We start from the raw sequence: 27,194 nt of genomic DNA, 5'->3' as shown, positions 1-27,194 counted from the left end.
GGAGCTCACCGATGGGACTTTGCCCAGATCTTTCAAGGATTTGTGAGCTCCTCACACAATCCAGCCTGGTAAAACCCAGGATGGATCGTAGGCAGGCCAGCCTAAATGTTTCTAACCAGCGAAGATGCTCCATTAGGGGGGTCCACGTTTTGCAAGCGTAGAGAAGGAAGGGAATGACTGTGGCCGAGAAAACCTGAAGCTTCGTGCGGAGTGACAGACCAGGTAGCTTCCACACAGCGTTACGCAACCGATGAAAATATATTGCCGCTTGACTGATTCGGAGTGAGACCTCTGCTGTTAAACTGGAGCCGGTCATAAGCACACTGCCCAGGTATGGGAAACTCTCCACTCTCTCCACAACTGCCCCATCACTGATTGGGAGTGAGTTGTATGGGTGGAGTGTCCAATGGTACAAAATACCCAGGCAGGTGCTTAGTTTTTGGTGGGGCTGATGGTAAGGCCCCACCTCCTAGTGGCATTCTCCAGTCTCAGCAGCAGCGTCTCCAACTCCTCCTCTGAATGAGCAGCTATTACTACATCATCGGCATACATAACGTGGTTGACCAATAGGGAGCCATCCCTTGATCGCACCCAGGCATCGATCAGCCTCCCATTATATCTACCAAATGGAAATTCCCTCGGTACAGCTATTGAAGGCTTCACGAACTACGTGGTCAAAATTGATGTTAAATAATGTGGGAGCCAGAGGACATCCCTGTCACACCCCAAGGTGTACAGGGAATGGCTCCGACTCCCGGCTACGTAGTTTTACCCGGGCCCGCTCACCATCATTAAGGTCCTTAATGATCGTGAGCAGAGGGTCAGGGACTCCGAAAGCACGAAGAACAACCCAGAGCCCAGGCCTACTGATGGTGTCATAGGCCTTGACCAGGTCAATAAAGCAGAGATGTAGGTCTTGTTGGAATTCCCTACACCTCTGCTGTAGCAGACGGACAGAAAATATGGCATCTGTGCAGGACCGCCCTTTCCTGAAACCGCATTGGGGATCCGCAAGCCTCTCCTCAGCGTGCCTAGCAAGGCGATGTTGAATAATCCTTGCCAGCACCTTTCCCGGCACACTGAGGAGTGAGATGCCCTTGTAGTTGTTACAGTCTGTACGGTCCCCCTTCTTAAAGAGGGGGACCACCAGGGCATCCTTCCAATTCTGCGGTACCCGTCCAGTGGTCCAGACTGTTGTTATGATGTCATATAGGGCAGTCTGTGCACAAACGCCACCCTCCCTCATCATTTCGCTTGGGAGATCATCTCTGCCCGGTGCCTTTCCTGGTCTCAGACTCCGGATCGCCTTCAGTACTTCCTCAACAGATGGCATCTCAGCCAGCCACTCACAGAGGGTGACTTCTTCCAATATTTGAGGCACCACAGCCTCAGCAGGGTCATCCCCACTTTGTGCCATGATGTTTTCCTGGCTGAGGGATTTCCCCTCCCCCAGGACCTCACAGAAATGCTCAGCAAATCTGCAAACCTGTTCCTGGGGGTCGGAGATTGGATCACCGTTTTTTCCCCTAATGATGGTAATCGGTGTGGCGCTGGAGGTTACTTTTTTGATGGAGTTAAATAGTGATTTGTGATCGTGGGCCACTGAGGCAGACTCCATCTCCTCAGCAACCCGTGACCACCACCCATCCTTGCAGCGCCTTACGGCTCTTCAACCCTCCGAGCGAAGGTTGCGGTAAGCCTCCTCATTGTCTGACGTGGGATGCTGGAGCCGATGAGAGTGGGCCTGTCACTTTTCTCAACTATCCTGAACACCTCCTCTGTCAGCCAGGGTCTCTGGGGAGTTCTGGAACGCGTACCCAAAGCAGCCATTGCAGCTGCATGAGTCACAGTCCTAAACCTCGCCCATTTACCCTCGACATCAGGAAGACTGGGGGATGATGCCACAACCCCAGCCGCAAGCGATGATGAAATTCTCACTTGCAACTTTCATCAGCTAACTAAAACCAGGCCACTTTAGGTTGGAATGGGGTCCTGGGTGTACACCCACCACCAGAGTGGAAGAATGGCAGGCGCATCTTACAGATGACTAGTCGATGGTCAGAGGGCAGATCAGCTCCACGGTACAGTAGGTCCTGGTGTCAAAGACATGGGTTCGCATCCGCTGGTCCATCACTATGTAGTCCAGCAGATGTTCTTGCTTGGACCCGGCATGCATCCATGATGTTGTGTGGATGCGCCGATGTCGGAAGAGCGTGTTGGTAATTACAAGCCCATGGGCTGCACAAAAATCTAGCAGCCTCCTACCGTTGTTATTGAACTGATCTGGCCCATGCCCTCCAATCACTCCAGACCAGGTGCCAGTATCATGACCAACTCGGGCATTGAAGTCACCCAACAAGATGACTCTATCCCGAGTGGCCACTTTAGCCAGTACCTGTGACAGGAGGTCATAGAAGGCATCTGAATCATCGGCTTTGCCTGCATCCCTCCACGGATGTTCGTCTTCGGTGGGGGCATAAGTAACCACGACCACCACTCCTCGCCTCCTGTTGATGGGAAGGCGAGCCCAAAGTAGCCTGGGCCTTACAGCTTCCCACACCTCATCGCCACGCTCCCAAGCCCCCTTCATTCTTTTGTTCATAAGAAGAACACACGCACACACGTGAACACCCGCAAACACACGCACGCACGTGTCCATGTGTGTGAACACATGGATACCCGTGAACACACGCACACACGTGTGAACACGCGGACACGCATGAACATATGCAAAGACAAATATCCCCCGTATAGCCTTAGCAGACTGTAGGGGCAAGTGCTGTTAGTGAGCCAGAACGGTACACGAGGGGGTCGGTGGCCAGCACCACGCCCGACCGCCTTTGTCTCCCCAGTGGCGATGTTTACACACTGTACCAGGTACTAATTTGAAGGTGAGTTGACCTAGGGGAGGCCCAGGACCAGTTTAGATAATCGTCACTGGTGTTGACCGTGAGCAGAAATCGAACCCGGGTCGCCAGGTTCATAGCGCAGACTGCTAACCAGTTTAACATGTAGGATTTCGCGACCAATATTATTAATTTTTTGGGTTATATCGCGTAAATATGAATGTGTCGTTAAACCCGTCACCACCCGACGCAGCCAATCCGTAAGGTTTGTCAGGTAAACAAAACGTGCCAATTAGTTACTAGTTCAGCACTAACCGGTTGTGTGTTGGACAGTAAACCCACAAAATTCACAATTCGAGAATGGTACTGTGATGTTCCACTGGTGATTACAACCAGCTTCATCAAGCGAGTCTACAGGGGATCTCTGTGTGAGTCTACAGGGGGTCTCTGTGTGAGTCTACAGGGGGTCTCTGTGTGAGTCTACAGGGGGTCTCTGCACGGTCTGCAAGCGCCCTTTTACGTTTGCCTCTTCGTCCTCCGTGCATCGCCACCTCCTTCCTCTTCCTCCTCCCCGTCCACTCCTCGTCGGAGTCGCTCGACCGCCCGCACTCCGCTCCATTCCCCCTCGCCCTGCGCTTGCCGCGTGCGCGCATGAACTCGGGCTGGGCCGGGTTCATCCCTGCGCAAGGAGGCAGTCGGTCATTGTTATTTGTACGTATTGGCAGTACACCCGTGCAGCATAGCAACACACCGGGTCCTCGTAACACAGTCCTGACGATGTGATTACTATCAGAGCGTGTTTGTGTGATGCCGCCGCCATGAAGCCGTTCGGCAGGCGCCCAAATCCCCGACCTCGCCACCACCAAGCAACGGAGCCAACCCCGCTTCCCCCTCACCTCACCTCACATGAACACACCCGCACGCATTTTCCCCCACCCATAGAGCTGGAAGGGGAGGTTACCTGGCCGACCGGTTTTTATCCGAGAAACTCTTATCGGGGTTAACTCTCACGGTTTCCGGCGATCAGGGAATTGGACGACCTCCCCCGTGCTACGTTGCGCCGCGGCGCTGCGACCAGCCTTAATATGGTGTGGTCGCGGCGTGGGGCATTCGGCCACCGCGGTGGAGGCGCATTTTCCCCCCACACACGCCAGTATCGACGGGGCAGGCAGAGGGAATAAGCATTGTAATGGAGGAGCATCATTAGAAAACACGCAGCGCATCTGAACTGCATAATCAGGCACCCCCGCACCGGCAGCGGAGGGACGGCATAATTACGCTTGAGCGCGCAGGGTAAGGGAGTAATTAGGATGTACGCCGCCAACGCAGCTCACTGATTAGCAGATCAAAAGCGCCCGGAACCGCCGTGCGCGGGCTTGGGGTGCACGAGCCCATTGTTCAGCGCAGCATCCCTGTGAGGTAGGGAGGATAAATACGGGGGCGCAAAGGGGAAATCGCTCTCTCTCTCCAGCGCCAGGCGACAGGACGCTCTCCAGTCCAGCGACCCGAACGTCCGTGAGACGCATCGAGGCACGCTGCGAGTACGTGATCAACGAACCGCCGTGGGCATCCAACAGAGAGTAAGAAGGTGAATTGGAATCATAGCAGATAAATCGGGAATAGGTATAAAGGTATCAGCGTAGGCCAGCCTCGTCGACTCACTGATTTAACATTAAATTGCCAGGTATCAGATAATAAATCATTAATAGCGAAGCGTGGTCTCGCGTGATCTGGTCGAGCAGTGTGAGCGTGTGGGTGCGCTGTGTGCACGGTGGTTCGCCACGTGAGTGAGCGCTGCGCGGAGCTGAGCGCGCGGGTGAGCGTGTGTGCGCGGTGATTCTGTAGTGCTGCGGCTCGCCTCGGGGGAGCGCTGCGCAGAGCGGTGCGAGAGTGGGTGTCGCGTGTGTTCACTCCGCGTGTGATACAGGTGCACGATCATAACGCGAGTAGTCAGTGTGGAGTTGGAGTGCACGGAGCGGTGTGTGTGTGTGTGCGTACGTTCGCTCCGTGTGGGTCGCAGGTACGCGATTAGGAAAGGGAGGTATCGTGGTAGCGTAAAGGGGGACATAAAACTACGCGGTATCCAACCATGCCTACTACGCGGACCCGCGGTGGAGGGGAATCCTCGGGCGACGGCTCCCACACCATGGGTGAGGAACCTAGCAGCGGTTCGCTTAGCAGCGGGGGGGCGATTGATGATGTTAGCCCGGCGGTTAGCATTATCGAGGGAGGGATCTCGGGGGCTAGCGACCTCAACATTTGTTTGCGTGTTCAACACAAGTACGCGTGGTTAATGCAGTAACTTGATTCCTTGCAAAAAGGAATCATCTATTTGGTGTGTGAACATCTTAACAGCTCCTGTTTTATTGCCAGAAAGGGTAAAACCGATTCCTATTTTTTATACTTTGATTCTGGCAAAAAGGTCCAATGATATAGCTACTCACCCCGAGCTATAAATGCTCTTGGCACTGCATTGTCTTTGTACTGGTCGCCTTTTGGTGTTGTTCTCTGGTCTGACACTGGTGAGACTAGGCCATGAAGAAGACTGTCTCTGGGGTAGACCAATCAGTATCAAAGACAATGATTAAATGTTATCAGAGAGTGTTTGTTTGCATGTTCAGTACGCGTGGTTAATGCAGTAACCTGATTCCTTGCAAAAGCTATAATCTATCTGGTGTTTGAACATCTTAACACCTCCTGTTTCATTCCCATAAAGAGTAAAACCGATTCTTATTTTTCATAGTCCCGATGATGTCGCCGTTGCCCCTTGAGTGAGCTGCAGGACTCTCCATCAGAAGTTGCACTCAGATTCAGCAGCCGCGTCCCCCATTCCGAACGTGCGGTGGCGACACCACGAGTCGTATAGAGGCACCGTCCGACCGAGTCTCTAGGGGCACGAGGAGTCCAATCTTGCCACTGGAGCACGGAGCAGCCGATTGTCATCAGACTGGGCGCCGCTGTACGGCAACAGACTGCGAAGCTTCGTGTTCAGTGCTGCTCATGTCACGTTCCGTCTTCCCACCGCTTTGGCATCACGACAACTGATTTTGACGCACCACCACCACCCCAAAATATCCTTGTCTGGGGTCTCGAATCACGAGGAAATAAATAACTTTTGCCAAAAATGTGATGATTATTTCATACAGCGCAACGGTGTACCGCTACTACGTTCATTTATATTATTTGGCTGCTACAATAACCCCAAGCAATACAGTAAACACGATAGGAGTGCAAAGTATAGAAAAGGTAAACAAATTACACACACACAAAATACATTTTTTTGTAAATATTCTTTGGTTCTTTCGGCAAAGTCACGTAGATAGAAAAATAAAGTGAATAAAAATAATCAAAAACCACAAAAACGTTCATCCTCACTGATGTTGCTGACTGGTATCTTAGCGCTTTTGAGGGTTGCAGCAATTTCAGATCTTGTAACGTCTGCAGCGATGCGCCCCAAACCCTTAAGAGCGACATCGACCTGGGCAATAACGTCATCCACTGGAATGTGTTTGGGGGTGACTGAGAAGTTCAACTCTTTAGCCAAAACCGACTTTAGACCATCGCACATTGGGCTATTACTCAGATTAATAACAACCTTGTCAACGTCTAACCTTTTAACGTGTGGATCTGGTTTCTTGTTAGAAAGGAGGTTGAACTCGAAAATCAGATCTTTACATTTCGCTGACATTGTAGTGGCTGATTAAGCGGTCATGTTATCTACATGTTCCCAATCAGATGTCGACATTTTTCCCGTCAATGTTAAGTGTGATTTCAAGAGTGTCTTGTCTACATGATCTAGTTCAGTATGGAGCAGTCTAATTCTCTCTGAGATCAGGGCCAAGCTCGCCCTGAACAAAATTCGTCTGGCATTGGAAGATGTGACTGCAGCAGAAATCAGTGTCAATGAGATCGGTATTACGTTAGAGTCACGGCATCTCTTCAGAAATGTGAGTGACTCGATCAGATGAACTTTCTTGTCACGGAGATTGTTAAAAGATCTCATGGTTATGTGGAAACCCTCCCAATAGAGGCAGTTCAAATGATACAAATTAAGTGAATAAAAAATTATAAAAATAAGACACTAATTAGACTGCTCCATAAAAAAAAAACACTAATGTATACATTTCAATTTAAAGCTTTCGTGACTGCAGGGATTCATCTTCTTGGTTCTTTCGGTAAAGTCACGTAGAAGGGAAATAATAAAATATTAAAAAGAAAACATTAAAATTGTATTTTAATAATTGTATTTTATGTTTTTTTTTTTCCCTTCTATGTGACTTTACCGAAGAACCAAGAAGACTAATTTATAACTCAAAAGTTTTGATTATACATGAGTGCTTTATCATTTTTACTATTCACTTTATTTTTATTTTAGTTTTTCTATCTACGTCACTTTATCGAAAGAACCAAAGAATATGAATTCCTGCAGTCACGAAAGTTTTAAGTCAAAATAAACTATTTTTGTAAATGTTGTGGGTTTACTCTCCAACATTATGAATCCGTAGGTAAAAAATAAAATTTAAATTAATAAAAGTACTTTTATAAATTTTAATTTTACTTTGATTAATTTTAATTTTATTTTTTACCTACGTGACTAGAATTATGAATCCGATGAGCTATGAAGCTCTTTTTCATAGATGTCCCATAGGGGGCACGGGGTCAGAAAGTTACAACAACACAAAACACAAACACGATAGGCGTGCAAAGTAGAGTAAAGGTAAACAAATCATTAAACTAAAACTAAATCTATTTTACTTCACAGGTGAAGTCCACTGAGCTATTGGCTCCTTCTTCAGAAGCGACCTGGCTGCCACAAATGACAGCTCAACCAAGTGGCTTACCACGTGGACATTTATAGCAGCAGACAAATACTCTAAACGCGTGATGTTGATTCTACAAGTGGAGCAAAAACCCGGAGGACCGGGATCTAACCCACGACCTCCTGTAGACCATGAGAGGTAGTTAACATCTCACCGGGGAGAGACACACGCAGACTCCAGATATATGACAGGCATCGTCAGGGTCGCCATCGAACCCACGACCTCCTGTAGACCAGGCGAGGTAGTTAACATCTCACCCGGGAGAGACACACGCAGACTCCAGATATATGACAGGCATCGTCAGGGTCGGGATCGAACCCACGACCTCCTGTAGACCAGGCGAGTTAGTTAACATCTCGCCACCATGGCGCCCCATGCATGCCACTCTGCTACGACGTCTTGGTCTCATCATTATAATCACTGCGACAATTAGTTGAGTTTGCGAAGAGGCTCGGCCTGCCGTACCCACCGAGGTTCAGCAGGACGGCGTGGTTCTGCTTGATGTTCCTGTAGCGCCGCTTCTCGCACTCGGCCAGATCGCTCCACTCGGCCTTGGTGAAGAAGCCTCTGATGTCTCGGAAGTCGCCATCTCCTGCTGCTGCTGCTGAGGCGCAGAGGACACGGAGGGACGAGACGCGGACGACGGTCAGACGCAGTCACGGAGATGGAGTCACACGGAGACAGAGTCACAGGGAGACAGAGTCACAGGGAGACAGAGTCACACGGAGACAGAGTCACAGGGATACGAGACTAAGATCCCCCGTGTGGCCTTAACAGACTGTCGGAAGGCGAGGTAACTTTACCTCAAGCGATGTAATATAACGTTAGGTCGAGGTAACATTACCTCAGGCAGAGGTAAAATTACGTCAGCTAAGGTAACATTACCTCACCTGAGGTAACATCACCTCAGATGAGGTAACATCACCTCAGGTAAATGTAACATTACTTGAGGTAATCCGAACGTGTTCACATCACTTCAGCTAATGTTCATATTTTTACGCTAATATCGTAAAATCGTCACGTGGTTAATCGTTAAACACAACGCTCGCGTGACGTCACCACCTCAGTGTCGAGCCGTCGACACTTCACGCGGCAGCCTCGAAGTGCACCCAGCCTGGCACAGGCGCCCGTGGTGACGTCACCGTCACTGAGTGGCCAATGGCGGCGATTGGCGGTGGTGGGAGGGGAGTGGGGGGGGGGTGATGGGGTGGGGGGGAGTGGGGGGGGGTTTATTATCGGAGTCGCAAAGTTGCTACAAATGCTACGGGCCCCGCACTTTCAAGGGCCCCGCGCTAAATGCTTTCAAGATATCAATTCGGGTTAATTGATTCTGCACTTGCTCTATTACTATAGTACTATACAGACTTCAACTTTTTTTTTTATGAACGACTGGGTGTTTAAGGTTAGCGATTAGTCGTATTATCCGGCTGTATAGCAAATGAAAAAATACAAATACTTTACTGTGCAAGTAAAAAATGTGTTTTAATGTTTACGTTTTAAAAAAAATTATTGGGCCCCTTTCTAGCACATGCTACAGGCCCCGAACTAACTTTATCCGGCACTGAGGGTAAGGTAATCAGAATGTGATGCAATCCGTATCAAATCACGTTATATTATAAGGTAATCTTCACCGCGACATTCTCATTCAGTGCAAAGTAAATCTTGTACAATTAATTAGTCGCTCGTGTCAACACTGTACGAGATGTGTAGCTGTAATCGTAACGTGAAGTCGTCTCGTAGCGTAAATCTTACGATTTAAAATTCGCGTGAGATAGAATCCTCACTTGACTACTGGTAGGAACCTCCTGGTTACACCAGCCCACAGGGGATTAATGTGTCCGTCCGTCCGTCGTGTAGGGAGGGGCTGGGTGGGGAGGGAGGGGCTGGGTGGGGAGGGTGGGGATGGTTGGGGAGGGGAGGTGGGTGGGGAGGGTGGGGCTGGGTGGGGAGGGGGGCTGGGGGGGTGGGGCTGGGTGGGGAGGGAGGGGCTGGGTGGGGAGGGTGGGGCTGGGTGGGGGGAGGGGTGGGAGGGAGGGGCTGGGTGGGGAGGGTGGGGCTGGGTGGGGAGGGAGGGGCTGGGTAGGGAGGGTGGGGCTGGGTGGGGGGTGGGGAGGGTGGGGAGGGAGGGGCTGGGTGGGGGGTGGGGAGGGAGGGGCTGGGTGGGGGGTGGGGAGGGGCTGGGTGGGCTGAGTGGGGGGGGCTGGGTGGGGGGTGGGGAGGGAGGGGCTGGGGGGGGGTGGGGGAGGGCTCGGGTGGGGCTGATTGGGGGGGGGCTGGGTGGGGGGTGGGGAGGGGCTGGGTGGGGGGTGGGGAGGGGCTGGGTGGGGGGTGGGGAGGGGCTGGGGGGGGGGTGGGGAGGGGGCTGGTCACCCCGTGGTGCCCTTAGTAACCTCAGGTCGAGATAACATACCTCAGGTGAGGTAACTTTACCTCAAATGAGGTAACTTTACCTCATGCGAGGTAACATTACCTTAGGTGAGGTAAAATTACTTCAGGTAGAGGTAACATTACCTCAGGTGATGTTACTTACTTCAGACGAAGTAATATAACGTCAGGCCGAGGTAACTTTACGTCAGGTAAGGTAACATTATCTCAAATGAGGTAACTTTACCTCAGCTGAGGTAACTTTATCTTAGGCGAAGTAAAATTACTTCAGGTGAGGAAACTTCACCTCAGGTAGAGGCAACATTACCCCAGGTTAGTTAACTTTACCTCAGGCGAGGTAACTGGACCTTAAGTGAGGTAACTTTACCTCACATAGAGGTAACATTACCTCAGGTAAATGTAACATTACTTGAGGTAATCCGAACGTATTCACATCACTTCAGCTAATGCCCATATCGTAATATTCTCACGTAGTTAAATCATTAAACACAATTATCGCGCGATTATTACCTCAGGGTTACATAATCGGAATTCAATGGAAGGCGAGGTAACTTTACCTCACGTGAGGTAACTTTACCTCAAGCGATGTAATATAACGTTAGGGTCGAGGTAACATTACCTCAGGCAAAGGTAAAATTACGTCAGGTAAGGTAACATTATCTCAAATGAGGTAACTTTACCTTATGCGAGGTAAAATTACCTCAGGTAAATGTAACATTACTTGAGGTAATCCGAACGTGTTCACATCACTTGAGCTAATGCTCATATCTTTACGCTAATATCGTTAAATCGTTAAACACAACGCTCGCGTGACGTCACCACCTCAGTGTCGAGCCGTCGACACTTCACGCGGCAGCCTCGAAGTGCACCCAGCCTGGCACAGGCGCCGTGGTGACGTCACCGTCACTCAGTGGCCAATGGCGGCGGTTGGTGGTGGGGGGGGGGGGGGGAGTGGGGGGTGGGGGGAGGAGGGGGCGGAATGGCGGTTGGTGAGTGGCGGGAGGGGGGAATGGAGGGTGGGAGGGGTGGGGGTAACGGGGGAGTGGAGGGGGCTAGACGCGTGACGTCACCACGCAGTGACGTCATCAGAGTTTTTAAAGTTTAAATTTTTATTCTGGAGGAATCCGATGAGCTGTGAAGCTCTTTATTGTCCACAGGTGTCCAGTCGGGGCACGTGGTCAGAACGCCACAACAACAAACACGACACAATAAACACCGTAGCAGTGGAGAGTATAGGAAAGGTAGGCACATGACCAAAACACATCTGTAGGGGAGTGTGAATTGAAATTTGTAGGGTCGTGTGAATTTAAGTTTTGTAGGGTTTTGTGAATTGAAGTCTGTAGGGGCGTGTGAATTGAAATCTGTAGGGTTTTGTGAATTGAAGTTTGTAGGGTCGTGTGAATTGAAGTCTGTAGGGGCGTGTGACTTGAAATCTGTAGGATCGTGTGAATTGAAATCTGTAGGACAGTTTGATGTGTAATTTTGTTGGGTCATAGTGTTACCATCATTGCCGTGCAGGGATGACGACTAGGATTGGTGTTGTTAGGATTAGCAGCGAGCAGTTGCGGACCACGCTTCACCCCCTATAGTTTATATTATTTCTCCACAACGCGGTGTTCTTCAGGAACGCAACAATGACCACCTCCTCTTGGTTCTTTCGGTAAAGTCACGGAGAATGGAAATAATAAAATAATAAAAATAAACCAATAAAATAATAGTTTTATTAGCATTATTTTATTATTAAATAATATTTTTTCTTTTATTAACTAATACAATAATAAAAATAAAACTTACTTTATTGCTTTATTTTTATTATTTTATTATTTCCATTCTACGTGACTTTACCGAAAGAACCAAGAAGATGGATCCCTGCAGTCACGAAAGAAGCTTTAAATCAAAATGACCACCGCGTTACAGGAGAACAACAGATCGTGAACGCGCTTCGACGATTCATGGCAACGGCAACACAAAGCGCCACGCGCAGTCTCTTGCGACCAGCGGTGTCTGTGATGAAGGTTTTTGTTGTCGTCGTTGCTGTTGCTGCTGCTGGGTTAGATGGCGTTGGATCACAATCCTGGCACATCGCCCGATGAAACCGGTGGCCGTTGTTTGTAATAACCGGCGAAACGTCACCGGCACTCGAATTGTAAATGCTGTTGTGGGTTCACTCTCCCCGACACACAAGCGCTGTGTGTGCTGAAGTTGGTAACCAATTGGCACGTTTCGTTTACGTGACAAACCCTGACTGATTGGCCGTGTCAGGCGATGGTGGTGGGTGGTGGTGGGTTAACGACACAATGTTGATGTTTACGAGATCTCTAACCCAACAACAACAGCAAAAACCAAACCTCTGTCACGGAAAAGTGTCACCACAGAGCAAGTCGCTCCGACCTCCTGGAGATACCGGTGTAACAGGCAAAAAAAAATTAACCCGTAAAAACAAAGTTTTTTACTATAAATCCTTTATATGCGTGGCATCGGTTTGATGTTATTATTCATTTCTGTTTTTCTTGAGTAAGAGTTTCATTTTTATCACATTGGTATTTTAAATTAAATATAAGTAAGGTCGTATATAAGGATTATAAGGTTTTCAGTTTTTGTATGATTGTTTATATTGTACATTTTTGTTGTTTTCTTGAATAATTTTCTGTGTTTAGGTTAAACATATGATTGTGTTAGTGAAATTTTTATTTTCCTAAACAGTGTAAAATTTTGGAAAAATATTTCACGAAAATACATTGTCACGCACAACGAGTCTGTGTGCAAAATGTCAGCTCGATTGGATCACGGGAAGTGGGTTAAAAACAACCGAAAGATTTGCACGGTCGTAAGCGCGCAAGCAAGTGAACTTAATATAAAGGATTTAAAAACAACCCCTGCCCCGATTAAACCCGGGTATAGTTTGGCCCAGGCCAGAGTATACCCGGGGGGATAAAGTGTCCTAGGCTAAACTAGACCCGGGGGTTTAAACTAGACTGGTCCAGACCATACCCCCCTCCAGGGCAGAACATGCCCCATGTGAAAGTTCAAAGGCAATTATCCACACAGAGAACAGCCGACAACGAACTTCAATCGATATCTAAAAAGCGTGTAAATGGAAGTAAGAATCTCAATTTGATCAATTGAAGCATTTTTAAATCCTTTATATTAAGTTCACTTGCTTGCTTGCGTGCTTGCGTGCTTGCTTGCTTGCTTACGACCGTGCAAATCTTTTGGTCGTGTTTTAACCCACTTCCCGTGATCCAATCGAGCTGACATTTTGCACACAGACTCGTTGTGCGTGACAATTAATTTTCATAAAAAAATTTTTTCAAAAATTTACATTGTTTAGGGGAATTTTTTTAAATATTTAATTACCAATTGCTTAATGGTGGCAGACAATCATCTGACCCATAGGTGGCAGCCATCTCAAGCCAGAGGACGAGAGGACTCTAGCCGCCACGCATATAAAGGATTTATAGTGAAAAACTTTGTTTTTACGGGTTATTTTTTAGGGTTAGGGTTATTATTAAAGTTTTTCTGGTTGAAGCAATCAAAGTCTATGTAAAATTTCGATTTAAAGCTTTCGTGACTGCAGGGATTCATCTTCTTGGTTCTTTCGGTAAAGTCACGTAGAAGGGAAATAATAAAAATTAAATAATAAAATATTAAAATAAAATAATAAATTAATATTGTATATTTAAATAATATTATATTATAATATATTAACATAATATAATAAAATAATATACTATAATAAAATAACAATATAATAAAATAATATAATAAAATAATATACTATAATAATATAACTTATTATGTTTTATTTTTATTATTTTATTACTTCTCTTCTAGGTGACTTTACCGAAAGAACCAAGAGGAGATTTTTTTTCGATTTGAAGATTTCGTGACTACAGGGATTCATATTCTTGGTTCTTTCGGTAAAGTCACGTAGAAGGGAAATAATAAAATAATAAAAATAAAACAATAAAATTCTCACGACGTTTCGATTGCAACACAAGCAATCATCATCAGGTGTGAAAACCACAGCAATATTTTTTTTGCTGTGGTTTACATAACCTGATGATGATTGCTTGCGTTGCAATCGAAACGTCGTGTTAATTTGATTCTTAAATTTTTATTATTTTATTATTTCCCTTCTACGTCACTTTACCGAAAGAACCAAGAATATAGTAGATTTTAGTTTTTCACTTCACTTTACTTTTCCAGGTAAGGCCCCCACTGAGCTGTGTGGCTATCACAAATGACAGCAGCGCACCGAAGTGGCTCATCACGTGACATTTACATCAGCCAAATACTCTGAACGCATGTTGAGATGTTAACTACCTCTCCTGGTGTACAGGAAATCTTGTGTTTGATTCCGACCCTGACGCCTGCTGTATATTTTGAGTTTACGCGTCTCTTTCTCTCTCCCCGTGGTCGTGTGGATTTTTCTCCAGGTCCTCCGGTTTTTCCCTCGACATTTAGAATCGAGATCACGCAATCAGAGTATTTGGCCGCTATAAATGTCCACACAATGAGAAGCCACTTCGTTGAGCTTTCATTTGTGATGGCCAGGTGGTCGCGTCTTATAAAAGAGCTTCTACGTATCCAGTTGCACCTTAACTGGTAAAATCCCAAGATAATGTTTGTTAGTTTAAGTTTGTACATATATACTTTTAAACAGAATCACAAACTAACGCTCAACTTTCTTAACCGTGTAAGAGTCAACGCGCGCCACCACCGTGCGACATCACGCGAGCAACCGGGACGACGCAGAGAATCTCTCAACCCTTTACCGCGTCCGAGACGTCTGCAGAGTTGCAGGGTCGGTGGGTGTCACCGTTCACGGGGTGAGTGTCAGAGAGGCATCAGCAGTGGCAGCAGCAGCAGCACTGTTGTTGTTGTTGTTATAAAGACGTCGTTGCTCACCGCAGAGAAGCGTAGTGACACGACCGCCGCCACTCTGCGCTAGCCGGCGCCAAAACTGTGCCACACTCCCTGCCCCGCGTGGCCCTGTGGGAGCCTCGGTACCGATAAAGTTACTTTAGTTTTTACTGCGTTTTGTTGTTTCGACGACGACGTTCACGCACGGCGCGCGGCGTCGTCGCGACGGCAAAGGGTGAAGTTCACGCTGGGAACATTTGCAACGGGGGAGGCAATAACAACACGCAGGGTGATCCAAGTGCAGATGCCCCACTCATACCTACACCCCCCCCTCCCAACGCCATCCCACAATATTTTTTCAGACCGCAGGAATCCGATGAGCTATGAAGCTCTTCTTCGCAGATCTCCAGCCGTTCCACAGATGTCCTATCCTAGCAACCCCCCCACCTCCTCCCCGTAGCTTTCCTCTCAGCAGCAAAGTGAATATCGTGCAAGCGATGGCTCGGGGCTACGGTACTGAGCCAGAGGTCGCAAACGGGTTTTGATTCCTTACCCGTACCCGGCCGCACCAGCGTCGTAAACAGATACCCGTACCCGGTATCGGGTACCTGATTGCGACCTCTGGGGTGAAGCCATGTTGCAGGCGCGGGTGGGTTGATTCTAGGAACTTGAATTGTGAGAAGAGACAAGACGTTGGGAAATGAGTGACAGTTACTCACCAGTGACTCACGGTCTACCTGTACCCGGCTGCACCAAGGTCGCAAACAGCTACCCGTACCCGGCCGGGTATCGGGTAGGGTACGGGTATCGGGTACCCGGTTGCGACCTCTGGACTGAGTGTTCGGAGATTTGTGAGTGGATGCCACCTTCGTCAACAGCCGCGGTTCAGTCTACCGCTGGATGGGTGCGTACTGTACGTACTCTACGTACGTCGCACGGGGCAGGGCTACGAGACGGCACGCGGTGCGCATGGAGACCGGCGGGAGACGTGCAGACTGGGGTGTCTGTAGGTGGATCGCCCTGCGGTGCCCCTCTCTAGGGTAACAACAGTGCAGCTCTGCACGGGGGACTCTGCACACTCACACACACAGGGACCCCCAGGTGATGGGGGTGGGGGGGGGACGTGCAGTGGTTGGGACCTAGAACTCCGCACTTGCAATCGAGGGGTGGCCGGGTCGGTTTAATCTCCCACCCCCCACAGAGTGTGAGGCAGGTGTAGGAGGATCCGTAGGTTTCCGTGTTCACATTCAAAATCAGTTTCAAGGGTGGCACAGCCTCGGCTAATCACGTGGCCTGTTGTTTAAAACTAATTCACAGCTCGGCGCTGTGCGCGTTTTGCTCAGGATGGATGACTTTTCTGTTTCCACGGGAATGAGAAAATGCATTCTGGCCGGTGTGTGTTCTCTGGTGCCGGCGAAGACTGGATGGGTCTGCAAACGCCTTCTCACACACGGTGCACTTGAACGGCTTCTCTCCCGTGTATGTTCTCTGGTGGCTGTGAAGAGTTGATAGATGTGCAAACGCCTTCTCACACATGGTGCACTTGAACGGCTTATCTCCCGTGTGTGTTCTCTGGTGCCTGTGAAGATGTGATAGCTGTGAAAACGCCTTCTCACACACGGTGCACTTGAATGGCTTCTCTCCCGTGTGTGTTCTCTGGTGCCTGTGAAGAGTTGCTGTGTCTGCAAACGCCGTCTCACACACGGTGCACTTGAACGGCTTCTCTCCCGTGTGTGTTCTCTGGTGGCTGTGAAGAGTTGATAGCCGTGCAAACGCCTTCTCACACACCGTGCACTTGAACGGCTTCTCTCCCGTGTGTGTTCTCTGGTGCCTGTGAAGAGTTGATGTGTCTGCAAATGCCTTCTTACACACGGTGCACTTGAACGGCTTCTCTCCCGTGTGTGTTCTCTGGTGCTTCTTCAAGGTACTCTTGTAGTCTGTGCTGTATGGACATTGGTCACACTGATGACTTTTGTTACTGGGCTTAGTGGGGTGTCTCCTCTGCACGTGATGTTGTAGACTAGAGCGGCAGATGAACTGACGGTTGCAGGCAGGACACGGCAGCCTTGTGACCTCCACACCCACTCCACCTGCGTCATCCCAGAGGAACAAGACACACGCGCACACACCAACATCTAGACATGAACACTCTTGCACACGTGTGTGTATACACAAAGGTAAAGGTTTCTCACAGCCATATCAGACTGTTGGGCAAGTGCTGTTTGCGAGTACCTATGAAGGCCGGCATGGCACACGAGGGAGTAGGTGGCCAACACTAGGCCCGACCGCCTTTGTCTCTCCAGTGGCGATGTTTCCACGTTTAAGCTAGGTACTCATTTGAGGCTGAGTCAACCTAGGGGAGGCCTAAATATTCACCACTGACGTTGGCCGTGAGTGGGAATCAAACTCAGGTGGCCAGGTTCGTAGTGCAGTGGGCTCCATTATATATACACACAAAGACAAAGAACCCCCATATAGCCTGTATATACTTTTGGGACAAGTGCTGTTATGGGCATCAATGAAAGCCAACACGGCACACGAGTGGGAGGGTGGCCAGCACCACACATAGCCGCCTTTGTCTCCCCAGTGGCGATGTTTACTACTACACACCACACCAGTTACTCACTTCCACCTTATCAGTGTGGCTGGTGCCTATCATCTCTGGTGAGTGGTGGCTGTCATCTCTGGTGAGTGGTGGCTATCATCTCTAGTGAGTGGTGGCTATCATCTCTGGTGAGTGGTAGCTACATCCACATCTCTGGTGAGATGTGGCTATCATCTCTGGTGAGTGGTAGCTATCATCTCTACTGAGTGGTGGCTATCGTCTCTGGTGAGTAGTGGCTATCGTCTCTCGTAAGTGGTGGCTGCCATCTCTGGTGAGTGGTGGCTATCATTTCTGGTGCGTGGTGGCTATCATCTCTGGTGAGTGGTGGCTATCATCTCTGGTGAGTGGTGGCTATCGTCTCTCGTGAGTGGTGGCTATCATCTCTGGTGAGTGGTGGCTATAGTCTGGTGAGCAGTGGTGAGTCTCTGGTGAGCGGTGCTCACGGTGTTCCTCGCTTGGTGGAGGCTGCACGGGCTGCAGGTCTCTGGCGGTGGCCCTAGGAGCCATCTCGCTGCTGCTGCTGCTGCGGCGTCGCGAGGGCCCGGCCTCGCAGGCGATGCCCAGCTCCTGGGCGAACTCCTCGCCGTACCAGACCAGCAGCTCAGAGCCGGGCCCCACGGCACGGAACGTGCGGTAGTAAATCTGCCTCCTGTGCTGGAAGGCCACCAGGTTCTGCTCCTGCTCATTCCTCGCGCAGTTGACGAACCTGCGCGGGCAGACGCGGGGGCGGGGTGGGCGCCGTTAGCGAGCGCCTATTAAGGGCCGGCACTGGGCGCTACGTGGGGGTGGTGTGGCTGGAACCACGCTCCGTACCGGGTGCTCATTTGATGCCGAGTCGACCAAGGGGAGGCCCAGGGTTGGTCTCTGTGTGTAGTGGGTCTGGTCTCTGTGTGTAGTGGTTCTTGTCTCTGTGTGTGGTGGTTCTGGTCTCTGTGTGTGGTGGTTCTGGTTTCTGTGTGTGGTGGTTCTGGTCTCTGTGTGTGGTGGTTCTGGTCTCTGTGTGTAGTGGTTCTGGTCTCTGTGTGTGCTGGTTCTTGTCTCTGTGTGTAGTGGTTCTGGTCTCTGTGTGTGCTGGTTCTGGTCTCTGTGTGTAGTGGTTCTGGTCTCTGTGTGTGGTGTTTCTGGTCTCTGTGTGTAGTGGTTCTGGTCTGTGTGTGCTGGTTCTTGTCTCTGTGTGTGGTGGTTCTGGTCTCTGTGTGTAGTGATTCTGGTTTCTGTGTGTAGTGGTTCTGGTCTCTGTGTGTAGTGGTTCTGGTCTCTGTGTGAAGTGGTTCTTGTCTCTGTGTGTAGTGGTTCTGGTCTCTGTGTGTAGTGGTTCTGGTCTCTGTGTGTAGTGGTTCTGGTCTCTGTGTGTAGTGGTTCTGGTCTCTGTGTGTAGTGGTTCTGGTCTCTGTGTGTGGTGGTTCTGGTCTCTGTGTGTAGTGGTTCTGATCTCTGTGTAGTGGTCCTTCAGACAATAATCACCTCATCCAGTTTGATTTAGATTCATCCTGAGCATCAACATATTCACAATCCTTTTTGTTTTTGTAAATCTGAAACACACACGCACACGAGCAGATCCACGGATAATTAATGTCAGTTGGACTGTAAGTTGAACTTCTTTCGTACCGCACGTAGTCAACCGTGCTGATCGGAGGTGCGGGGGAAGGACAACAAACTAAACACTAAAAGCAGTTCTAAAGAAATGCATTTTCAATCTACAAGATTTTAAAGTGCTAAGCTCCCAGTGGCTTCCTAACATTGGAAGGAAGAACCTTCCAGACGGCCGCAGAAGTGCATCTGTAAGCGCCGCGCCATGCGGTGACCACCGTCTTTGCTGTGTGTTACAAGTTCAAATAATTACGTTAATTTTTGGGTCTCTCTGTGATTCTGGGGGTCTTTGGGTGAGTCTCTAGGTCTCTGTACGAGTCTCTGTGTCTCTGTGCGAGTCTCTAGGGTATCTGTGCGACTCTGGGTCTCTGTGTGAGACTGTGGGTCTCTGTGCGAGTCTCTGGGTCTCTGTGTGAGACTGTGGATCTCTCTGTGCGATTCTCTGAGCATCTGTGTGAGTATCTGGGTCTCTCTGTGTGAGTCTCTGGGTCTCTGTGTGAGTCTGTGTGTCCCACTGTGAGTCTCTGGGTCTCTGTTCAAGTCTCTAGGTCTCTGTGCAAGTCTGTGGGTCTCTCTATGCGAGTCTCTGGGTCTCTGTGTGAGTCTGTGGGTGACTGTGTGAGGCTATGGGTCTCTGTGCGAGTCTATGGGTCTCTGTGTGAATCTATGGGTCTCTGTGCGAGTCTATAGGTCTCTGTGCGAGTCTATGGGTCTCTGTGCGAGTCTATGGGTCTCTGTGTGAGTCTATGGGTTTCTGTGCGAGTCTATGGGTCTCTGTGTGAGTCTATGGGTCTCTGTGAGTCTCTGGGTCTCTCTGTGCCAGTCTCTAGATCTCTGTGTAAGTCTGTGGGTGACTGTGTGAGGCTATGGGTTTCTCTGCATCTCCTTCACGAGCCTCCTCTCCACACACACGATGATGATGTAGGAATAGGAGGAGGCTGCAGCAGTAGCAGCAGCAGCTCACCAGCCAGCAGTACTCGCTCACGGGGTTCTCCTCAGACACCTCTCCCTGGTAGGGCCCAAACATCACCCCCTTGGGCAGCTTCTTCCTGTTGCTCCACACCCCGAGGCCGGCGCCGGCGATGGAGGAGGCGCCGACGGTGAGGCCCTGGGGCAGGCTGAGCCGGGCCCTGTTGGCCACTCCCGGGGCCACGGCCGCGTCCGCGATGAACTCTGGCGGGCCGTGCACGGAGCACTCCGCCAGGTAGAAATCCCTGCACAGCTCGCAGACTGAGAGCCACAGCAGCAGCAGTGGGAGGAGGGCGAACCGCAGTAGCAACAGCAGCAGCAGCAGTGGCACTGTGAGAGAGTGAGAGGGTGAGGAGCGCTCCAGACAGATGCCTCCCTCCCTCCCTCTCTGCATTGTGAACTTCTTTAGGTCAAATTTCGATTTAAAGCTTTCGTGACTGCAGGGATTCATCTTCTTGGTTCTTTTGGTAAAGTCACGTTTTCTACGTGACTTTACCGAAAGAACCAAGAAGATTATTTAGCTCGCTCATCGGAGATGTAAACCCTGTCACCCTCCCTGCTCCCTCCCTGCATCCCTGAGTGAGGGAGCAAAAGAGAGAGAGGTAAGTGAGAGTACGAGAAAGGGAGCGTGTGAGAGGGAAGGAAAGGGGGAGAGTGTGAGAGGGAGCAGGTGGAACGTATCGAGTGAGAGCGCGGGAGCAATAGAGATAGATAGGTGAGAGTGTGATAAACTGACATTGTGAGAAAGTGACAGTGTGAGAGAGAGTGTGAGAAAGTGACAGTGTGAGAGAGAGAGTGAGATAGTGACAGTGTGAGAGAGAGTGTGAGAAAGTGACAGTGTGTGAGAGAGAGTGAGAAAGTGACGGTGTGAGAGAGAGTTTGAGAAAGTGACAGTGTGTGAGAGAGAGTGAGAAAGTGACAGTGTGAGTGAGAGTGTGAGAAAGTGAGAGAGAGAGTGAGAGTGTGAAAGTGACAGGTGAGAGAGAGAGTGAGAAAGTGACAGTGTGAGAGAGAGTGTGAGAAAGTGACAGTGTGAGAGAGAGAGTGAGAAAGTGAGAGAGAGTGAGAGGGAGCAGGGGGTCTCACAGAAGAAGTCGTCGTCCTGGGGCTCCTCCACCTCTGTGTAGACTTGCCTCTCGCGCGGGCGCAGGCCGTAGCGAGAGCGAGCGCTGCGCGACACCGCCACAGCCTGGGCGGAGGCCGGCGGCACGGAGGAGCCTGCAGGCAAACACGGCGAGATGTTGACTACCTCTCGTGGTCTACAGGAGGTCGTGGGTTCCATCCCGACTGTATAGTTTACAACATATTACCCTTTTTGTATTTTTAGATTGTATATTATGGCTAGTTTACATTTTATATTGTACGCTTATTCACAATTTTACATACTTTAGCCCCTTAGTATTAGTTAGACTTTGTAATTTTAGTATAGTTAGACTGTATACCACTTATTCCTACGTGTTGAATGTATGCACCTTCCGGCCATAGTAAATTCCTTGTGTGTGCAAACTTTCATGGCGAATACCTCCCCGTGGTTGCGTGGATTTTTCTCCGGGTCCTCCGGTTTTTCCCCTCGACGTTTAGAATAAACGTCACGCGTTGAGAGTATTTGGCTGCTATAAATGTCCACGTAATGATAATGATGATGATAAGTCACTTCGTTGAGCTCTCATTTGTGATAGCCAGGTCGCTTGTGAAAAACAGCTACACAGCTCAGTGCGGCTTACCCTGGTAAAATAAACATCGTTTAGTTAATAGGCTGCATCAGTACCAGCAGCAGCACTGACAGGAGCACATGTAGCAGTAGCATCAACAGCAGTGGCGACTTCCATCAGCAGCAACAAAAGATTGCGGAGTTCCGGTGAGAATAGAGGGGAGCATGGAGTTCCGGTGAGAATAGAGGGGAGAGTGGAGTTCCGGTGAGAATAGAGGGGAGTGTGGAGTTCTGGTGAGAATAGAGGGGAGTGTGGAGTTCCGGTGAGAATAGAGGGGAGAGTGGAGTTCCGGTGAGAATAGAGGGGAGTGTGGAGTTCCGGTGAGAATAGAGGGGAGTGTGGAGTTCTGGTGAGAATAGAGGGGAGTGTGGAGTTCTGGTGAGAATAGAGGGGAGTGTGGAGTTCCAATGAGAATAGAGGGGAGTGTGGAGTTCTGGTGAGAATAGAGGGGAGTGTGGAGTTCTGGTGAGAATAGAGGGGAGTGTGGAGTTCTGGTGAGAATAGAGGGGAGTGTGGAGTTCCGGTGGGAATAGAGGGGAGTGTGGAGTTCCGGTGGGAATAGAGGGGAGTGTGGAGTTCCGGTGAGAATAGAGGGGAGTGTGGAGTTCTGGTGAGAATAGAGGGGAGTGTGGAGTTCCGATGAGAATAGAGGGGAGTGTGGAGTTCTAGTGAGAATAGAGGGGAGTGTGGAGTTCCGATGAGAATAGAGGGGAGTGCGGAGTTCCGGTGGGAATAGAGGGGAGCGTGGAGTTCTGGTGAGAATAGAGGGGAGTGTGGAGTTCCGGTGGGAATAGAGGGGAGTGTGGAGTTCCGGTGAGAATAGAGGGGAGTGTGGAGTTCCGGTGGGAATAGAGGGGAGTGTGGAGTTCCGGTGGGAATAGAGGGGAGTGTGGAGTTCCGGTGAGAATAGAGGGGAGTGTGGAGTTCTGGTGAGAATAGAGGGGAGTGTGGAGTTCCGATGAGAATAGAGGGGAGTGTGGAGTTCTGGTGAGAATAGAGGGGAGTGTGGAGTTCTGGTGAGAATAGAGGGGAGTGTGGAGTTCCGGTGAGAATAGAGGGGAGTGTGGAGTTCTGGTGAGAATAGAGGGGAGTGTGGAGTTCCGATGAGAATAGAGGGGAGTGTGGAGTTCCGGTGAGAATAGAGGGGAGTGTGGAGTTCTGGTGAGAATAGAGGGGAGTGTGGAGTTCCGATGAGAATAGAGGGGAGTGCGGAGTTCCGGTGGGAATAGAGGGGAGCGTGGAGTTCTGGTGAGAATAGAGGGGAGTGTGGAGTTCCGGTGGGAATAGAGGGGAGTGTGGAGTTCCGGTGGGAATAGAGGGGAGTGTGGAGTTCCGGTGGGAATAGAGGGGAGTGTGGAGTTCCGGTGAGAATAGAGGGGAGTGTGGAGTTCCGGTGGGAATAGAGGGGAGTGTGGAGTTCCGGTGAGAATAGAGGGGAGTGTGGAGTTTTGGTGGGAATAGAGGGGAGTGTGGAGTTCCGGTGAGAATAGAGGGGAGTGTGGAGTTCTGGTGAGAATAGAGGGGAGTGTGGAGTTCTGGTGAGAATAGAGGGGAGTGTGGAGTTCCGATGGGAATAGAGAGGAGTGTGGAGTTCCGGTGAGAATAGAGGGGAGTGTGGAGTTCCGGTGAGAATAGAGGGGAGTGTGGAGTTCTGGTGAGAATAGAGGGGAGTGTGGAGTTCTGGTGGGAATAGAGGGGAGTGTAGAATTCCGGTGAGAATAGAGGGGAGCGTGGAGTTCTGGTGAGAATAGAGGGCAGTGTGGAGTTCTGGTGAGAATAGAGGGGAGTGTGGAGTTCCGGTGAGAATAGAGGGGAGTGTGGAGTTCTGGTGAGAATAGAGGGGAGTGTGGAGTTCTGGTGGGAATAGAGGGGAGTGTAGAATTCCGGTGAGAATAGAGGGGAGCGTGGAGTTCTGGTGAGAATAGAGGGGAGTGTGGAGTTCTGGTGAGAATAGAGGGGAGTGTGGAGTTCCGGTGAGAATAGAGGGGAGCGTGGAGTTCTGGTGAGAATAGAGGGGAGTGTGGAGTTCTGGTGAGAATAGAGGGGAGTGTGGAATTCCGGTGAGAATAGAGGGGAGTGTGGAGTTCCGGTGGGATTAGAGGGAAGTGTGGAGTTCTGGTGGAAATAGAGGGGAGTGTGGAGTTCCGGTGAGTATAGAGGGGAGTGTGGAGTTCCGGTGAGTATAGAGGGGAGTGTGGAGTTCCGGTGGGATTAGAGGGAAGTGTGGAGTTCTGGTGGAAATAGAGGGGAGTGTGGAGTTCTGGTGGAAATAGAGGGGAGTGTGGAGTTCCGGTGGGAATAGAGGGGAGTGTGGAGTTCTGGTGGGAATAGAGGGGAGTGTGGAGTTTCGGTGAGAATAGAGGGGAGTGTGGAGTTCCGGTTGGAATAGAGGGGAGTGTGGAGTTCTGGTGAGAATAGAGGGGAGTGTGGAGTTCCGATGAGAATAGAGGGGAGTGCGGAGTTCCGGTGGGAATAGAGGGGAGCGTGGAGTTCCGGTGGGAATAGAGGGGAGTTTGGAGTTCCGGTGAGAATAGAGGGGAGTGTGGAATTCCGGTGGGAATAGAGGGGAGTGTGGAGTTCCGGTGAGAATAGAGGGGAGTGTGGAGTTCTGGTGAGAATAGAGGGGAGTGTGGAGTTCTGGTGAGAATAGAGGGGAGTGTGGAGTTCCGGTGGGAATAGAGAGGAGTGTGGAGTTCCGGTGGGAATAGAGGGGAGTGTGGAGTTCCGGTGAGAATAGAGGGGAGTGTGGAGTTCTGGTGAGAATAGAGGGGAGTGTAGAATTCCGGTGAGAATAGAGGGGAGCGTGGAGTTCTGGTGAGAATAGAGGGGAGTGTGGAGTTCCGGTGAGAATAGAGGGGAGTGTGGAGTTCTGGTGAGAATAGAGGGGAGTGTGGAGTTCTGGTGGGAATAGAGGGGAGTGTAGAATTCCGGTGAGAATAGAAGGGAGCGTGGAGTTCTGGTGGGAATAGAGGGGAGTGTGGAGTTTCGGTGAGAATAGAGGGAAGTGTGGAGTTCCGGTTGGAATAGAGGGGAGTGTGGAGTTCTGGTGAGAATAGAGGGGAGTGTGGAGTTCTGGTGGGAATAGAGGGGAGTGTAGAATTCCGGTGGGAATAGAGGGGAGTGTGGAGTTCTGGTGGGAATAGAGGGGAGTGTGGAGTTTCGGTGAGAATAGAGGGAAGTGTGGAGTTCCGGTTGGAATAGAGGGGAGTGTGGAGTTCTGGTGAGAATAGAGGGGCGTGTGGAGTTCAGATGAGAATAGAGGGGAGTGTGGAGTTCCGGTGAGAATAGAGGGGAGTGTGGAGTTCTGGTGAGAATAGAGGGGAGTGTGGAGTTCCGATGAGAATAGAGGGGAGTGCGGAGTTCCGGTGGGAATAGAAGGGAGCGTGGAGTTCTGGTGAGAATAGAGGGGAGTGTGGAGTTCCGGTGGGAATAGAGGGGAGTGTGGAGTTCCGGTGGGAATAGAGGGGAGTGTGGAGTTCCGGTGAGAATAGAGGGGAGTGTGGAGTTCCGGTGGGAATAGAGGGGAGTGTGGAGTTCCGGTGAGAATAGAGGGGAGTGTGGAGTTCCGGTGGGAATAGAGGGGAGTGTGGAGTTCCGGTGAGAATAGAGGGGAGTGTGGAGTTCTGGTGGGAATAGAGGGGAGTGTGGAGTTCCGGTGGGAATAGAGGGGAGTGTGGAGTTCCGGTGAGAATAGAGGGGAGTGTGGAGTTCCGGTGGGAATAGAGGGGAGTGTGGAGTTCCGGTGAGAATAGAGGGGAGTGTGGAGTTCTGGTGGGAAGAGAGGGGAGTGTGGAGTTCCGGTGGGAATAGAGGGGAGTGTGGAGTTCCGGTGGGAATAGAGGGGAGTGTGGAGTTCTGGTGAGAATAGAGGGGAGTGTGGAGTTCTGGTGGGAATAGAGGGGAGTGTGGAGTTCCGGTGAGAATAGAGGGGAGCGTGGAGTTCCAGTGGGAATAGAGGGGAGTGTGGAGTTCCGGTGAGAATAGAGGGGAGCGTGGAGTTCTGGTGGGAATAGAGGAGAGTGTGGAGTTCCGGTGAGAATAGAGGGGAGGGTGGAGTTCTGGTGGGAATAGAGGGGAGTGTGGAGTTCTGGTGAGAATAGAGGGGAGTGTGGAGTTCTGGTGGGAATAGAGGGGAGTGTGGAGTTCTGGTGAGAATAGAGGGGAGTGTGGAGTTCCGGTGAGAATAGAGGGGAGCGTGGAGTTCCAGTGAGAATAGAGGGGAGCGTGGAGTTGCGATGTGAATATAAATCACCGCTGCAGGCTACGCACCTCCATGTATCCTCTGGAGCGCCACCCTCAGGGCCTCTTTGCAGGCGGTAGCTCTGCGCTCCAGCCTGAACATCGCCATCCTGGCCTTGTGCACCTCCCTCAGCTCAAATCCCCTGGACTCCTCCTCCTGCTGCTGCTGCTCCTCCTCCACGCCCTGCAAGATGCTCCACACGTACTCCAGGGCTTCGGCTTTAGTCTGAGCGGAGGGGGTGGTGGGGTGAGGGGGGCAAAGTTTGTGCGGTGACCAGCGGTGGCTAGGAGATGTTAACTCCCTCGCCTGGTACGTAGGAAGTCGCGGGTTCGATCTCGACCCTGACACCTCATCGGATTCCTCTAGTACAGTATACAGTAAGGGAAAAAAGTATTTGATCCCCTGCTGATTTTGTACGTTTGCCCACTGACAAAGAAGTGATCAGTCTATAATTTGAACGGTAGGTTTATTTGAACAGTGAGAGACAGAATAACAACAACAAAATCCAAAAAAACGCATGTCAAAAATGTTATCAAGTGAATTGCATTTTAATGAGGGAAATACGTATTTGACCCCCTCTCAATCATAAAGATTTCTGGCTCCCAGGTGTCTTTTATACAGGTAACGAGCTGAGATTAGGAGCACACTCTTAAAGGGAGTGCTCCTAATCTCAGCTTGTTACCTGTATAAAAGACACCTGTTCACAGAAACAATCAATTAGATTCCAAACTCTCCACCATGGCCAAGACCAAAGAGCTCTCCAAGGATGTCAGGGACAAGATTGTAGACCTACACAAGACTGGAATGGGCTACAAGGCCATTGCCAAGCAGCTTGGTGAGAACGTGACAACAATTGGTGTGATTATTCGCAAATGGAAGAAACACAAAAGAACTGTCATACTCCCTCGGCCTGGGGCTCCATGCAAGATGTCACCTCGTGGAGTTGCAATGATCATGAGAACGGTGAGGAATCAGCCCAGAACTACACGGGAGGATCTTGTCAATGATCTCAAGGCAGCTGGGACCATAGTCACCAAGAAAACAGTTGGTAACACACTACGCTGTGAAGGACTGAAATCCTGTAGCGCCCGCAAGGTCCCCCTGCTCAAGAAAGCACATATACATGCCCGTCTGAAGTTTGCCAATGAACATCTGAATGAT

The 27,194-nt window shown here is 50.2% G+C and overlaps 1 protein-coding gene across 1 annotated transcript in view; it reads right to left on the bottom strand.

Annotated features, from left to right (window-relative positions):
- Window positions 1–27,194, bottom strand: part of LOC133359898 (uncharacterized) — a 41,172-nt gene that overhangs the window by 11,414 nt on the left and 2,564 nt on the right. The window contains exons 3-11 of the mRNA XM_061578457.1: window positions 26,063–26,258; window positions 21,168–21,299; window positions 20,077–20,342; window positions 18,987–19,054; window positions 17,966–18,228; window positions 16,233–17,007; window positions 15,124–15,164; window positions 8,136–8,270; window positions 3,373–3,525 (exon numbers count right to left, since the gene is read on the bottom strand). Coding sequence (XP_061434441.1) covers window positions 3,373–3,525; window positions 8,136–8,270; window positions 15,124–15,164; window positions 16,233–17,007; window positions 17,966–18,228; window positions 18,987–19,054; window positions 20,077–20,342; window positions 21,168–21,299; window positions 26,063–26,258 — 2,029 coding nt within the window. The remainder of the gene's footprint in view (window positions 1–3,372; window positions 3,526–8,135; window positions 8,271–15,123; window positions 15,165–16,232; window positions 17,008–17,965; window positions 18,229–18,986; window positions 19,055–20,076; window positions 20,343–21,167; window positions 21,300–26,062; window positions 26,259–27,194) is intronic.

Source organism: Lethenteron reissneri, chromosome 66 (assembly GCF_015708825.2).
Source record: "Lethenteron reissneri isolate LAM-NWPU_2019-01 chromosome 66, ASM1570882v1, whole genome shotgun sequence".
In the NCBI taxonomy this organism is placed as follows: Eukaryota; Metazoa; Chordata; class Hyperoartia; order Petromyzontiformes; family Petromyzontidae; genus Lethenteron; species Lethenteron reissneri.
Note: the sequence above shows the minus strand (reverse complement) of the source record. Positions and strands in the feature narration are given on the sequence as shown.